Below are 17,138 nucleotides of genomic sequence, written 5' to 3'. Positions count from 1 at the left end.
GACATTTTTAAAACCCTGCCCCTCATCCCCATAGCATGTTAACACATAATCTAGGATACAAATCCATGCATCCAATGCTGTTGCTAGACTACTAAAGAGTGTGTCTGTCCTTGCTGGCAGATGGAGGGATCTTATCTGTTTAATAGATGAGCAGCAATCTGCCATTGCAGAAGTGGACAGATCTTAGTCTAGTCATTGTACAGCCTTTTATTTCCTATATCCTCCCTATAGTTCACATTTATCCATCCTCGTTCATTGTCCTCAAACAAAACGTGTCATTCGGAGTTAAACATCCACATTTCGTTCTAGTGAATTCTGCTATTAATTATAGTAACAACAGTGATTAATTACCAAAAACCTGACAACATTATTACATTTCTTGGGCACTTTTGATCCAATTTAAAGTGTCTGAGTAATCACGGCTGTGCGGTTGACATGCTTTGTGCTAGTCTGTCTAGTTTAAAAGCAGCCTTGTCCTTATCATCACATCAAGCTGAACAATTTGGTCTACAAAGACGTATCCAAGGCCCACTGAACCGATTGGTTCCCTGCATGCTTTGAACTGTATAGCACACATCTGTAGACTCCTCCCCCTTGCGTCCAAGGTAGAATCTTCCCCCTCAGTTTTTATTTCTTTGATTGGAACTCATATTAAGCTAAGTGTATGCTCACATTCATGCCAATATCAAGATAAAATTTCATCAATTCTATTATCTCAGGGAATGGTTTAACCTAACAATTCCTAGTGCACTTGGTTCTATGATCATCCTTACTATACCGACAGCATTGTTTCTCTTTCTTCTGACAAATGTACTTATTGTAAGTGGCTTTGGATTAAAGAGTCTGCTCAATTTAACTATGAATGTAAATCTAGGCAGAGCTTGGTAATAACCTAAGGGTGGTAGTACATATGTTTCGCTCTTAATCCCAAACTTCCCAATCATGATGTCTGTTTACGTTCACAGGTCACAGGACCTGTGTTGTGAGGGGCGGGCCCTCATGGTGTCATCAGCCAGCACGTAAAGTTCATACCTGATGGTTCCCCATGCACTCTGAACACACTTCTCCCCTTTGTTTCAATTATTTGGTCATTGACGAAAGTGGGTTCATAAAATCCATTTTTGAATTTTCCAATGCTGTAGGAAGCATAATGCATGGTATTTTTACCTAACAAAAATAGGTATTATGTATCAACATTTTTTTTGAAGTTAAACATACCTTCACTAGTGTACTCTGGGGCATAAAAGGAGGAGTCCCATAATAGGCGTTTATGAACGACACCTGTGTGTGTGCCCTACAATGACAGCTCTGTGAAACGGGTCTGTTGACTCATTGTAGTTAATGTGAAAGTGAAGTCGACTTTATTTCAGGTGCGAATGGAGATGACGCAACTCTATGGCGGGATCATTCTGATTTCTAGAATGTTTCTAGCGATTAACCAATGGTATAGAAGTATCAATCCTGGTAGTAAAGTTTAAGCCAATCAGGACTTGTTTTATTAAAAAGAAAAGTGCATTTATGTTTGATGGGGAAGTTATATGTCGTCATTATCCTTTTGGACACGGCACGTTAAAGTTGGATAGCAAATCTACGCATTTTGCAACAGACCTCACCTGGACGATGTCTTCTTCCTTCGTGAGTAATTTTATTGTTGACATTTAATCTCTTCGACGAGGCGTGTTTGGATGTGTTGAGTTCCGTTTTGGCAGCGGTAGTTGATGGTAGCCAAGTGAGGGTTAAGCTTTGCGGATTCATTTTAAGAGATTTCTTCAACCCTTTGCTGGAGGTACTGAGCCATTTCTCACACAGCATAAGGGCTAATTTACACCAGATTAGACATTTGGGCGATTACTGCAGACTGCTGCGGCAATGTGCAAGAGTCACTACCTTGTCTATTTATAGCCGCCATCTTTAACCACTTCCTCATTGCAGGGTTATCAGTTCTGAAACAACACGGTGGCGATCAAACTCTCTTTGATGTTTTCTAAATTAAATTTGTAAATATATTTCCTTCATTTGTAAAGGAAGGCAGAGTGATCCAGCACTGAAAAATTAAAGAATGTAATGGAGCAGTGTGGCAGTGTCGTTCCGAAAGTAAAAATCCCTTCATTTTCTCCATAGATGTTTTGATTAAAAGCCATAATGTCGTAACCATTCAAAGCATACTTACCACGCGCCGTTATATTGTGAGACGATGGTATATGCTCCTGTAGTCGCCACAAGTTAAAGATGTTAAAGGAGACATATTATGGTGTTTTCCCAACAAGTAAACATAGTATTTAAGTTCCAGAAAACATGTTTTTGAAGCTGTTTTCTGGAAATAGCTTCAAATCTCACCTACCACTATTCCCATCTGTTTCAGTGCCTCAGAAGTCGCTGTTTCTTGTGGCTGTAGCTTTAATGCAAATGAGCTGCTGCCCAATGACCAATGAGCTGTCAGACTGAACCACAGCATGGAGGAGAAAGTTATTGTACTCCGGGAGCTGAGCTGCCGGACTTGCCGCTGAGCTCCTCGTGTCGGAGCTGCCGCCGAGACCTATCTCCACCGGACCTGCCAGCTTTGGCGGCAGTTCAGCTCCCGGAGTACACCTGCCGGAGCAGCCGGAAAGCTTCCGCTGCAGTTCAACTCTTGGAGTACACTGCCGGAGCTGCCAGACTGCCGCTGAAGCTTCGGCGGCGGCCGGACGGCTTAGATGGCGGCCAGACTGCTGCCAAAGCTTCGGCCAGACTGCCGCCAAAGCTTCGGCGGCAGTCCAGCAGAGAAAGGGATTGTACTCCCGGAGCTTAGCTGCAGGGCTACCGCCGAGTTCCCCCCGCCAAAGCTGCTCGTCCGCTGGTCCACAAAATCTTAGCTATGCTCTGATTGGAGGGGAGTGGGGAAGTGGGAGGTAATATTCAACTGTGCCCCCTTCCTACGTAGAATGGGCCGCCGAATGGGCCACTGTAGGTGGGGTACTTTCAGAAATGCACTCACTCAAAAAATCATGTACAGACTTTTTTCAAAGTTTGTACGCGTGTGGGAGCACCAGAGACCCAAAACAACACCCCAAATCCCAGGAAAAGTGTCGTTTTCATAATATGTCCCCTTTAACTTCTAGTTTTTAGAAGTTTTATTTGCAATGTCATTTAAAAGCACTATAATACCCACAATCCTAAAGTGTAACACAACGTCTATGATTGGTTGAGCACGCTGTTACCATGGAAATGTTACCCGCAACCGCAAAAGTCAAGTCGTAGATGACTGCTGCTAATGAACTTGATCGCTTACCACAGAGAAACCATAATTTCCCTTAGATTAATGGAAAGTTTGAGAGTTGGTGTTAGAGCCGTAGAGGAAATGAGCTGTACATGTTGAAAAATAGGTTGACATAAAATATATGATTAAAAGATATGATATAGCAGTGCTTTTTAGTAACTTGGGTTGGAGAAAGGCTAGGAATACATTTAACTAGAATACGCAACTGAATTCACATGTATTAAAAATGTCACGCCCGGCTTTGCCATGCTGGGTTTGTCTCACTCTACCTGGCTTTCCATATAACATCTCTAGTCTCGCTCCCTACTGGCCTGCAGGGGGAGCTGTCCTGGTTAGCCATGGTGGCTAATTGGCTGCTGATTGAAGGGAGCATTAAACCAGTTCCTCCATGGCAGCTCTCTCTCTCTGATCTGATGCTCTGGCCCTGACGCCACGGGGGCTGGCTGCAGCACCTATCCCTTCTCTCCACCACCTTGTTTCTTTGTTTAGTTTTGCTCCAGTCAGCGCTGCTGTCTAATTGTTTGATTTCACCTCCACATGCATACACCACATACTCCAAGCACCCACACATTGTGACAATCCAGTGCTCTTTGCTCCTAACCTCTACCTGGTGTTTTCGTTGTATGTGAGTGTTGCCTATGTAGCTAGAGCACTGGCTAGCCATTAATGGGTGGGTGTGATTCATTCTTAGACTTATTATTCGTTTGAATAACATGTTTGTCTTTGTTGTGAGTGTACCAGGGGATCCCTGTAGGTGGAGTTGTAGTTGCTGCTGGCTTATGGTGACATAGCTGTGCCACTGTGCCACATGGAGGACGCGATAGTATTTTCCTTTTCAAATTTGTGAATTGCTGCAACGCCAAAGTTTGCCATCACCTTCTTGCTGAACTGGTAGTTTGAGGGGATGCCGATCGTGGTTTGAGTTTGATAATTATCTTTTTAAATCCGCTCCTTTCAACCAGTAATGCCAAGTACGGTCTAATTTCTTCTGCAATAAAACCCATTATGGCTTGGTGATCATTTTGCTTGTTCAAAAGCTGCAGAGAGAGGCTGCTGCTTAAAGGGGAAAGGGGCAGCATTTTTATTTATTGGTACACTAGTTGAGATACCTAGGAACATTGCACCTACAGAAGTTCTCAGATGACTCCACGTGAGCTGCATCAGTGAGGACAAGTACAGAAGAGTGGTGGAGGGTTTCGTCAGATGGTCCGAGGAGAACCACCACCAGCTCAACATCAGCCAGACAAAGGACCTGGTGGTCTACTCCCGACGGAGTAGGAAGGCCCCAACCCCCATTACCATCTAGGGGGTTGAAATAGAGACACTTGACTCATACAAGTTCCTTGGAGCACTCATAAACAATAAACTGGACTGGACAGACCACACAGAGGCCCTCTATCGGCGTCAGAGCAGACTCTTCTTCCTCAGGAGGCTCAGGTCCTTTGATGTGTGTGGCAGGCTACTAAAGATGTTTTATCAGTCTGGTAGCCAGCACACTTCTTTGCTGGGGAGTGCTGAGGAGGTGGCATCAAGGCTGGGGAGTCCAACAGACTCAACAAGCTGGTGAGGAAGGCCAGCTCTGTTGTAGGGCTCCAGGGGGTTGAAATAGAGACACTGGACTCATACAAGTTCCTTGGAGTACACATAAACAATAAACTGGACTGGACAGACAACAGGAGGAGGAGGACAAATTCGGGCCCATCCTTGGTAACCCCTCTCATCCCCTCTATGTTGAGCTGTGGCAGATCGGGAGCACTTTCAGTCACAGATTCTAACCCCAAGGTGCAAGACGAAGCGCTCCTTTGTGCCGACAGCCATTAGGCTGCACAACAACACCTGATGTATATATGTGTGTGTGTGTATGTTTGTATGTATGTATGTATGTATGTATGTATGCAGTGGCGGTGGGTCAATAGAGAGCGCTAGGGCGCCGCCCCTCCGTGAAATATTCACTTGAATATCTCTGCCAACTATTAATCAACTATTATCAATACGATATAAATCAACAAAAATACATAGCGTTTATCCTCGTTTAATTGTGTGATATACTTTTCACTGCCAGCAACCATTTAAATGCGTCTGAACGTCAATGATTTGGGCTAGGCTAGTTATTGGTCATTTGAAATAAAGCCCTCCTCCACGTTGAAGTCAATGTAAGCTCACTAACTATTTGCTGTCTATCAAGCAGAGACAGCTTTTCATTAACGCAAGAAAATTCGCCCTCAGGTCGCACCAGTGTGTGCCCCAGGCCAATGGTATCGCTTTTCTTTTTTGTTATCACCACAAGGACAATTCAGCGATCAAATAGGCTACCTCCCTAAGCAGCATTCGCGCAACACAACTACATGTAGAGAACAGATAGATCGCTAACTAGCATAGCGTTGTAAGCACTTTCCACCCTTTTCAGTGGAGGGATTGGACTCCTCAAGCAATGTTATACTTAAAAGGAGCAAGTAAGTTACATATTAATTTAGTCTTTCGGCCTGTAGCTTATAAACAAAATGAAGCAACTGTCCCATATTTCTTACTGCATTTGAAGTTGACTCTCAAAAAATGGACGCTACAGGACAGTGATCATGATTTGTCTCAATATCAGAATAACAACAATGGGTCAAATATCAATGGCTGGTGGGATGGCCATAAAGTAGGTCTGTATATGCAGTGTAAGCTTGTCCAGGCCCTGAAAGTCAGGATGTAGGCTATGAATCTGAATGAATAGTAGGTAAATAGGTAGTGGCCATCCCGAAATGCACCAGAATACAGGAAATCAAATCTATTAAATTCAATTTTTTTTATGGGGAGGGGGAATCCCAGACCCCCTGTCTATTACTGTGCCCCACCAACATTTTTGATCACCAGCCACCTATGTATGTATGTATGTATGTATGTATGTATGTATGTATTTATGTTAACATTTGCATTTATGCTGTGAAGTACTTGTAAATAACCACTTTATAATTTATACTGTTTATACCGTCTGTTTTGTTTGCCCTGTTTAACTTTACTTTAGAGTCTATTTTTGTTTTTCATTAGTTAGTTTCACTTTGTATTTTTATTGTACTTTATCCTGTTACTTCCACTGCTGCTGGGCTGTTGGACAAAGTAATTTCCCCTCTGGGGGATTAATAAAGTATCTATCTAGTGTCTGCTGGGATGCATAGCCATGCTAGTTCTTAATCAGCTGATTTAGAGCCCCATTCACACATGGCTCCCGGCAACTGGGATGAAATTGAAGGAACAGCTAGTGGTTTACACTATTCACACATGCAGCTACGCTCAGGAACATTTTTCGCCCGTTCACACATGGCATAGCAATGCCGGAATAAATGGGCCAAGGGACAGTCCAACAGATGGCAGTAATGCAACACTTTGATGCCAACTTCCATAGAACTCACGGATCGAGAGGAGCTCTCTTGTCTTGGAACTTTTCCAGTTCCCAGCCATTCTTGAAAAGAGGAGCTTGTTTGCAAATCAAATGATCCCTCAGGAACATTGGCACGTTAAGATAAACGTCCTCAGTGTAATCTTGTGATTGAGTCATTTGCTCGCTCTACGTGAGAGCGTCTTACGTCAGACAGATGCAACGCTTTACGTGCCTCTCACGGCAATGTGACTGCTTTCATTCACATTACAGGCTGTGACCTGGAAATGTTGCTAGGTCTTGAGCAGGCAAATTGCTGATTTCCCGGATTATCGATCCCTGTTCCCATTTACACATGACCCAATAAAGGAAATCTTTGCAGGGTAAGACTGCATGTGTGAAAGGGGCTTGTTAGTACCAGCCACTAGCCATCTGCAATTAAAGAGAGCTGCAACCACAGCAGCACCACATCCTCCACCTGTCTGAAGACACACAGCAAAGGTTGGTCAGAGAGACATCCTGATACAAAGCCTCATGTATCCAATGCTTCTTCTCTTCAAACACTAAAGGCAGCAGTTGCTGCTGGGCTGGAATTGCGCAGTTTGAAGAACAGGCCGCTAAAGAGAGAGGCCAACTCGGAAATATGCCAAATACCCACCAAGAAAAGGAAGATCTGCTCCCATCATCCCGAGGTTGTGGTGGAGAAGTTGGACTCCAGCCACTCAAACATGGAGATAGATGACCCCCTGGGTATGTATTTGTCTCCAGCCAGATACCAGCACAGCAGCTTTATTTTTCAGTACCAGCACCTCCCGATGGGAACACAGCTGTTGCCAGTTGTACCAGCTCATCTGCTTTAAAGAACCCTCTGACCACAGCACCACCTCGTCAACCTCGTCCGTCTGAATACAGAAAGAACGGAAAGAATCTAATTGGTGTGCGCGTGTGTTTTAGAGGGGCTACATAAGGCGCTGGAATGGCTGGAAATAGAAGACCATGGTAGTGTCTCTCCTGCTTTTGGTAACCTGCATAATCTGCAGGTAAGAGTTAAACAAAACCACACAAAAACCTAAGTTGCACACAGACTTTACTTTAAATCACCATATCCTCTAAACGCCATGCAGTGAATTTGCGTCATCATGTAGGTGGCCATGAAGCACATCCCAAAGAAACATTTTAATGTGTCACCGCCGGTAAGTCTTTCGTTTATTTATTTCTTAGTGCGATGTTACCATGACTCAAGTTAGGATGGCTAGCACATGTTAGATGCAGTCTGAACAGATGAGTTTTCAGTCTTCAACAGAAGATGTGTAGAGTTTCTGCTGTCCGGATGTCTGCGGGACACTCAATCTTACATGTGGAGCCAGGATGGGCAACAATCAGGATTACGTTGAGCAGCAGCTGATGTTATGGAGCATGAATCTGCAGGAGCAGGGTGTCATTTTTTTTGGCAGCAAAGGACAACCGGTCATCCAGTGTCACACCCAGGTTCCTTGCCATGAAAGCCACAGATACCAGCATTCTCAATATTGATGGAGAGGTTGTTGATGGGAGATGCCTACCCTGGAAGAAAGAGCAGCCAGGCCTTCTCCAGATTGTGCCTATCCCTCATGCAAGCCACAATCATCTTGCTGAATCTTAGAGAGAGGTTGTCGTGACCATACTGTCGGGGTGCTGAACTTCTCAATGACATCGCTGAAGAGGAAGTTGGTACTGTACATTGTCGCAGAGTCATGTGGGAACAAGAAGAACAGGAGGGGCTGAGCACAGTAACCTGAGGGGTGCCTATGTTGGTTATCAACGTTGAGGAATTGCGTTGCCAACCAGGAGACCCCAGGGGGTGAGAATCCCACAGGTGTTTAGTCCTGGGTCCATGAGCTTGAAGACAAGTCTGGAGAAGATAATAGTTTTGTATGCGGAGCACAGCATCCCCACATACGTTTTCCGTTTGTCCAGTAAGAAAGTAAGGGTGAGGGCATTGTTGGTGGAGCTGGTGGACTGGTATGAATTCTGCATATTGTCCAAGGACTGTTGACGGACTGTTCTCACAGAGGGCCTAATGCTGGTACTGCTAAATCGGTAGCCCATAGAAGGTTCACCATAACACAGACCCTCCATCCCTGCGCTTAAATGAAACGGCTGTTTTTTCTTGCCGTAAGATGCAGAACCAAAACAGTGTATCAATGTAACACTGTGTTGTACTTCTGAGTTGAGCCAGGTCATGACAATAGCGAAGACACAGCAGTAGCTGGTGTTCCACTGGATCATACAGGATGAGCGACATTAGCAGGGACTGAGCACTTCAGTGCGGCCATGTTGCTGGCGTATCGGAACAAGTTTTGCTGTCGTTTTTTTCTTGAGTCTAGCCAGGACAACATATAGGTGTTAATGCTTCTCAGCTATCTAATGAAACTCACCCTACGGTTCAGATTTGGAATGGGCCGTCCACTGATGATACCAGCTCATCTGGCTGTGACATCAGCTCATCGGCAATTGAAGAGCGCTTCAACCACAACACCACCACCACCACCTCCTCCTTTCTGAAGATCCAGAGCAAAGGTTGGTCAGAAGGACAGACAACCGGATATGAGCAGAGGATCTGCTCATATCCTCCCAGGCAGTGATGGAGAAGGTGGAGGACTCCTTCCACTCAAACATAGAGACATAGGGACACACGTCCTGGATCAGTATCTGTTCCTTCAGTGGCACCAGATTATATGCAATGAAAGAGAGCTCCCATCACAGCACCACAAAATTCTCCAGTCTGAAGACCCCCATCAAAGTTCAGAAAGACAAATTGATGGATAGAAAACCGAATACAAAGCCTCATACATCCAACTTCGTCCTATTGATACTTCAATTTGTCCACTCAAGGCAGGATTGTCTGCCAGGAAGAAAGTGTTCAGGATTTGAAGGCCGATTTGAACAGGCAGCTAAAGAGAGGCCAACTCTGAGATATGCCAAATACATACTTGGAGGTAGAGGACCTGCTCACATCCTCCCAAGGCAGAGGACTTCAACCACTCAAACATAGAGACATGGAGACTCAGGGATCACTGGGTCTCCAGCTGTATCCTGGGACCGTAGCTGTTCCTTCAGTGGTACCAGCTAACACTACAATGAATGAGAGCTCTGACCACAGTACCACCACCTTCTCCCATCTGTAGTCCCACATAAGAGCTTATCAAAAGACAGACAGACCGATAGCGGAATGGATAGTAAGTATTTGTGTGTGTGTGTGTAAGCTGAATTTCAAGCTCTATATGAGGAGCAGTACCACCTGGGGAAAGGAGGCTATGGTAGCGTCTGGGCTGGTATCCGCAAACAAGACAATCGGCCGGTAAGAGTTACACAAAACCACACAAACACATCACAGGTGTGAGTTTGACTTTCATTCACACAGACTTCACTTGATTCACCAAATCCTTTGCACAAGCTTAACTAGTGCATTTGTGTCTTTATCGTGTAGGTCGCTATAAAGCATATCCTCATGAAAGATGTCGTTATGGCAGAGGGGGTGAGTTAGTTTAATTTATTGTTTAATTTATTATTTATTCATGAATCCAGTTAGGATTGCTAGCAAATATCCATGTTAAATGAAATAACCTGTTCTTTGAAAACTATTGCTAGGTTTGATGTTGTTCTTCATTTCATTTTTGAGCTAACTATTGAAACTCACACTCTTGTTTAGAATGATCGGCCGACTTATTTTCCACTGGAGATCTCCTTGATGCTGAAGGTCCAAGGTGAACGTGGCTCTGCGAGCCCAGGTGCAGCTGTCCTCCTGCTGGACTGGTTTGAACTGGACCAGGAGCTGATCCTTGTGCAGGAGAGACCAGTGCCCTCCACTGATCTCCTGTGCTACATGAAGACCAAGGGGGGTCTCCTTGAGGAGCAGGAAGCTAAGGTCAGTTGTGGGAGGTTGGATGTGGGTTCAGTTCAGCTTTCATGTATCTTAGAGGGAGGCAGGTGTTGGTTAACTTCAGTGTTTGTAATAACGCCGTTTAAAATAACGACCTTAGGTAACAGCGTTATTTTTTCAGTAACGGGGTAATCTACCTAATTACTGTTTCCGTCGTTACAACGCCGTTAGCGTTGCTGTATGTTAAATGCGGTGCGTTACTATGAATTGATTAAATTGAACTGCGCAATCCGAACGCACCCCTGGCTCCAAACACAAACTGCTCATGAGGAGACCGGGTGGGTTAACAACGAGATAAGCGATTATGATTGGCTAAGGCAGAGTCATGTTTCATGGTAGCCAATCGGATCCAGTGTAGCCAATCGGATCCAGTGGCGCGTGTGCGCCACACGCACACGCACACACAAAACTGATTCGATTAAGCAGCAGAAATGGCGAGTCCAGAGCAATCCGATGAAAAGTTGGAATTTTCTGTATTATTCTGCAGATGTTCCACAGCCTTTGCAACCAAGCAAATTAAAATTCAGTTTGAAGTATATCAGGGCCTTGAATGGGCAGTTCAACCATTTAAAAAATCCAAATCCAAAATCCAAATTCTTTGACATATAGCAACTTATTTTTTTTACAGTAACGCAAATAGTTACTTTCCCTGGTAACTAGTTACTTTTATTATAGAGTAATTCAGTTACTAACTTAGTTACTTTTTGGAACAAGTAGTGAGTAACTATAACTAATTACTTTTTTAAACTAACGTTCCCAACACTGGTTAACTTATACATCATGATGGAAACAAAATCATTAAATGTAAACAGCAGATGGAGTAGCAGATTATTGCAGTGCAGTTATTTATGGATTTCTATGCATGTGTGTATTCTTCCCACCAAAATAAATCACTCTCTCACTCTCCATCAGATGATTATGCAGCAAATCATCAAAGCAATCACTGACATCCACTCCAAAGGCGTCCTACACCGAGACATCAAGCCTGAGAACATCTTGATAGAAACCGGTTCCGACGTGCCCCGTGTCAGGATCATTGACTTTGGATGCAGCTGCCTTCTCCACAACGGCGAGCATTATCAGTTCTCAGGTGAGCTTTTCCTATTTGTACTAGCTCTGTTCTTACAATGTTGACTTCTGAAGTTAAGCCCTTCTTGGTTTCCTTCCAATGTATTTATTGTTTTGTCTTTGTATATGCATCGTCTGTTCCAGGCACTTCCCGCTTCTATCCTCCAGAGTGGTTTAAGCATCAGTCTTACAGGGCAGAACCTATGAACGTGTGGCAGTTGGGGGTGCTTGTGTACTGTATGCTCGTTGGGAAACAACCCTTTTCTACAAAGAAGGAAATAATCAGCAAAGAGCCATGCATCGGGAGAGGACTATCACCAAGTAAGACACACACTTACATTCAAGCAAGCACTATTACAAACAGACACAACCATGGCAACAGTCGTATACAATGAGACCGTTGTTAAGACCCCATCTTTCTCTCCAGACTGCCAGGAATTTGTGTGGAGCTGCCTGGCCAAGGAACCTCTGGACCGTCTGCCCCTGGATAGCCTGCTGGCCCACCCCTGGTTGCAGTAAAGCAGCTTGATGAACCTGAGGACATCGCTGTGGACTGAGCTCAATGTTGCACCTCCAGGCCCCAGAGGTGTCAAAGGCTACTGTGCTGGGATTCTGTGTCATTAGCGCACAACTTTTGGAGTGTATATATTGTAAACTTTTTAAAATACATTTATTTAATATTATTTATTATGAAAAGTGGATATGGGCACAAAACTCAACTATGAACGTGAACATGGAAACCGGAAGTAAGCAGGTGTCCAAATGTTTCGTCCCGCTTTGACCACAGGGAAACCTAAACTGCCACACCTCCCGCCTCGTTGGCCGAAATGTCTGAAACTTGATATCGGAGCCATCATGCTGAACCTTTTTGCTTCAAGGACCCATGAGGTCCGTCTAAACAGATCTTTCTCTACCCGGACAGTAAATGCAAATGATATCTGGCCTGTTAGCCAAAAAGCAAAGAAAGACAGCTGCCTTTGGATATGTTTCACGTCCTGCCGGCCCACTCATCACTATCGTTGGACAAGGATGGTGTCGTTGACAAAGAAAATGGTTGCTCATCCATATGCTGTTTTATCATTCGCTGTATTGATCATTCATCACAATGTGTGCTTATTGATAGTGTGGCAATTGGTCACAGGGTGGCAGTATCCATACTACATACTATCCATACTGCGTCCGGTGCGTCCTGGTCCCTTCTTCCTCGTGTTTACCTGTGGGCAACTCGTTGGTCTTGGCCGTGAAGACGTGGTGTGACCCAGGTACGGAGTGGCCTGTGGACATATGCTGACGGTTGTTGCTGTATGGAGCAATTATATAGCGATACCAAGATAACGACTCAGGCGAAATAAGTCTTCTGCAATCTACGGAGGGTCCAATTGGCTTAGTTCAAGTTTGCCGACATTCAACAGCAAGTTTTTTTTATTATCTTGTATATATTTTTTATTTATTTATATATTTTTAAAAATCTGGAAATTGAAGTGCAGCTGTTGAGCACTACAAGCTATAGTATGTTACTTTGTCACAAGGACTGAAACAATGTTTTTTTAAATAAATTAATGCTACAAAAAAAACGAAAGTCATCGTATTGACTTTATTATGAAAGCATGGCAATTGAAGACACACAGCTATACACTCCAACCATGATACAATGCTTTCATAAAATGTATACATTATGCCTGCAATTGCATACAGGGACACAGGGGAATCGTTGACACCCTCCCTTAAATGTAGAATAGCTTTATAGCCACTTACAATAAACACACAAATTCACTGCCTAGTGTTTAGAGGATTTGTTGAATCAGTCAAGTCACTATTAACCTGTGCCTTTACCTGTGATGGGTATGGTTTTGTATAAATAATTGTTTAAGTTATTTTACTCACACAGCATGGCATGCATACACCTCATATGTATCAGACTAACTGACCTGATGGACCTACCAGCCCATGTCTGGCTGTGAGAGGGGTTGGCACTGAGCGCAGATGTTTAATTTTGTTTCAAAGAACTAGACAATCAATAGGCCATCTACAAGAATATAATACATGATATATAGATACAATTGAAAGACATAATTGAAAGTAAATGTACCTTGATTTATCGATTTTGTTAAGAGTAAGAATACCATACACGGTACTGAATCGGGAATCTAAATATAGTTTTGTTTCATTTATTTCAGATCACTAGGCTTGACAATCTCTGGAAATTTGTGATTTAACATAGTCTTCTTGATAAAAAGGGTTAGTGGTCATATAAGGAAAGCACTTTTATAAATGCTGATCTCTCAGTAAGTCAACAGTTAAAACGATTTCCAAAATAATGGCTAAATGTTTCCATAAATCCAGAAGTCAAGAAACCATGATGGTCAACAAAAATAGCAGCCTACACCTCCATCTAGAGGCGCTGGAAGGAACTCCGGTAGACCCGGAATCAAGCAACAAGTGAACCTGCAGTCATTTATTCCAACAAAATTATTAAACCAAAATACAAAAATCCGGTTAACGTTCCCTTCTTTTAGGAGGCTACATATCAAAATATGTAAAATAAAGTCCGCTCGTTTCATTTGGAGCTGGTGTATTTAGTGACCGCCTTGGTCCCCTCGGACACGGCGTGCTTTGCCAGCTCCCCGGGCAGCAGCAGCCTCACGGCGGTCTGCACCTCCCGGCTGGTGATGGTGGAGCGCTGGTTGTACTTCGCCAGGCGCGACGCCTCTGTGGCGATGCGCTCGAAGAGGTCGTTCACGAAGGAGTTCATGATGCTTATGGCTTTGCTCGAGATGCCGGTGTCGGGGTGGACCTGAAAGAACGAGAGAAAAATAGTTTGGTAACATCTTTTTTTGGAGGGGGGGTACACATGTCTGACGACGACACCACCCACCTGCTTCAAAACTTTGTAGATGTACATCGCGTAAGTCTCTCTCCTCTTGCCCCTTTTCTTTGCTTTCTTCTCCCCTCCTGCTCCTCCTCCGACGACCTTCCCCTTCTTCTTCTTCTTTTGTACATCGTTAGCCATTATCGTGGCCTCATAAGAATGCTAATAGTCTGAGCGTTTATTCGACTTGGAGTGCCGTTCTGGAGGATGGTCCGCTTTTTGCTGAAGACGCACCTGTTTAATATCGATTAATGAAGTTTAATAATCAGGCCTTCATCTGACACACGTGTTGGCTGTGAGTACGCGTGGAGACACAGTGACGCTTAAAGCGATGGTATTCACTCTGGGGCCATTGTGATGCATAATAGAAATACATTAAGGAAATAACATTGAGTCAAACATAAATAATACAATGCAGAGTAACGCCCACTAGGTGTCTTGCTTGTACCAGTTATAGCCAACCACATCCGCAGCGACCAACATGCACGTTATTATCTGCAATAGTTAAGATCATACACTCTGAACAACACTGTGTTATATATCCTACTTATACTCTCGTACTTACATACATCCAATGTTACAAATCGTTGCTCTCAGGCACACAATTTGAATACATGGATATTTTTGGGATCATGACCTCCTACTGAATTCCCCAGAGACAGGTATGTTGTGTCTGACCCCGACATTTTTAAAACCCTGCCCCTCATCCCCTTAGCATGTTAACACATTATCTAGGATACAAATCCATGCATCCAATGCTGTTGCTAGACTACTAAAGAGTGTGTCTGTCCTTGCTGGCAGATGGAGGGATCTTATCTGTTTAATAGATGAGCAGCAATCTGCCATTGCAGAAGTGGACAGATCTTAGTCTAGTCATTGTACAGCCTTTTATTTCCAATATCCTCCCTATAGTTCACATTTATCCATCCTCGTTCATTGTCCTCAAACAAAATGCGTCATTTGGAGTTAAACATCCACATTTCATTCTAGTGAATTCTTCTATTAATTATAATAAACAGTGATTAATTACCAAAAACAGGACAACATTATTACATTTCTTGGGCACTTTTGATCCAATTTAAAGTGTCTGAGTAATCACGGCTGTGCGGTTGACATGCTTTGTGCTAGTCTGTCTAGTTTGAAAGCAGCCTTGTCCTTATCATCACATCAAGCTGAACAATTCGGTCCACAAAGACGTATCCAAGGCCCACTGAACCGATTGGTTACCTGCATGCTTTGAGCTGTATAGCACACATCTGTAGACTCCTCCCCCTTGTATCCAAGGCAGAATCTTCCCCCTCAGTTGTTATACCTTTGATTGGAACTCATATTAAGATAAGTGCATGCTCACATTTTATGTCACTATCAAGATAACGTTTCATCAATTATATTATCTCAGGGTCAGGGAATGGGTTAACCTAACAATCGTTAGTACTTGGCACTTTGTTCTATGAACATCTTTACTGTACCAACAGCGATATATTATTGTTTCTTTCTTATGACAAATGTACTCATTGTAAATTGCTTTGGATTAAAGCGTCTGCTTGATGTAAAAGTGAATGTAAATCTAGGCAGAGCTTGGTAATAAAGTAAACTAAGGGTGGTAGTGCTGTTTTGCTCTGAATCCCAAACCCTTGTGATTCCATTCCCTTGTTAAGGACCAATTATGATGTGTGTTTATGTTCACAGATTACAGGACAGGTGTGGTGAGGGGCGGTCCCTTATGGTGTTATCAGCCAGCAGGTAAGGTTCACACCTGATGGGTCTCCATGCACTAGAAACACACTTCTCCCCTTCGTTTTAATGATTTCCTCATTGAAGACTGGGGGTTCATTGAGATAATGGAGGAGTCTTGCCTATTTCAATAGTTTAGTACAATGCACTGTTTCATAGCATTGTGTTCCCTATATTTTGATGACTGTGTGCTCTTGAAATGGGATTTCAGATTTCGGTCGCTGTGACAACACAAATACAGTTTGTGGACACCTTCTTTTCCTGTGTTCCAAGTCTGAATCCCATTTCGATTGGCTCGGGCGAGTCTTTTAGTATTTAAGGTTGAAAAGACTTCACGTACCTTATTTCTTGGTCACTGATTACATTTACATACTACCCATAGCACTACCATTTTAAACTTCATATAAAGAAAGGAATTAATGAAATAAACACATTTCCTTACCCTGCAACAAATGTCATTAAACAAAAGGATAAAAAATGAAATATAATAATTTTAAATATGGAATCAAATGAACACACGGTTAGCACTTAACACATCAACATGGATTTTCCTTTTTAACAGGATGATGTGGAATGTTAAATATTCGAATCAAATGAAAATTAAATTGAGACATGGCAGGTGATTCATACAACGTTTGATACAATGTGCGCTTGCGGCGGTTCTAATCACAATAATTAATATGTAAAGGAGACCTGTTTCGTTAAACAGTTCAGATCCATCAGCACACATGTCAAGATGAGACAGTAAAGGAATGACTTATAGCCAGAGAGAAAGGTTGTGGGGCTTTCTCTAAGAAGTAGCCGGATTAATCTACAAAACGAGCATAGTGTCGAACATTACCGAGACTACTGGGATATGTATGTCCAGAACACTAGTAGTTCACTAGTAATGTTCTTTTTCCAAAGGAATCCATAGAAGAAAATGGCT

The 17,138-nt window shown here is 43.3% G+C and overlaps 2 protein-coding genes across 5 annotated transcripts; one reads left to right on the top strand and one right to left on the bottom strand.

The window, feature by feature from the left end:
* Positions 1-1,487: 1,487 nt before the first annotated feature.
* Positions 1,488-13,175, top strand: LOC307086239 (serine/threonine-protein kinase pim-2-like). 4 transcript variants are annotated; one of them, XM_079751378.1, is made up of 6 exons: positions 1,488-1,635; positions 10,087-10,134; positions 10,309-10,524; positions 11,452-11,629; positions 11,752-11,928; positions 12,035-13,175. In XM_079751378.1, the coding sequence occupies exons 1-6, from the start codon at positions 1,519-1,521 to the stop codon at positions 12,124-12,126; spliced, it is 828 nt and encodes a 275-aa protein (XP_079607504.1). In that variant the 5' UTR covers positions 1,488-1,518; the 3' UTR covers positions 12,127-13,175. The 4 variants fall into 4 exon arrangements, with proteins under 4 accessions (XP_079607504.1, XP_079607507.1, XP_079607505.1 ...); XM_079751381.1 differs by having other exon boundaries at positions 1,492-9,957; XM_079751380.1 differs by having other exon boundaries at positions 1,502-1,635; positions 2,363-10,134.
* A 989-nt stretch (positions 13,176-14,164) lies between these two features.
* Positions 14,165-14,617, bottom strand: h2bk1 (H2B.K variant histone 1; the record flags this gene model as incomplete). The annotated part of the gene is made up of 2 exons (XM_079750661.1): positions 14,165-14,401; positions 14,483-14,617. 2 exons carry the CDS (start codon positions 14,615-14,617, stop codon positions 14,165-14,167), a joined length of 372 nt encoding a protein of 123 aa, XP_079606787.1.
* Between the last annotated feature and the right edge of the window lie 2,521 nt (positions 14,618-17,138).

The sequence above is a fragment of the Pollachius pollachius genome (assembly GCF_949987615.1).
Source record: "Pollachius pollachius genome assembly, chromosome: 14".
Classification (NCBI taxonomy): Eukaryota; Metazoa; Chordata; class Actinopteri; order Gadiformes; family Gadidae; genus Pollachius; species Pollachius pollachius.
The sequence above is the reverse complement of the archived record's forward strand: the minus strand, read 5'-3'. Positions and strand labels throughout refer to the sequence as shown.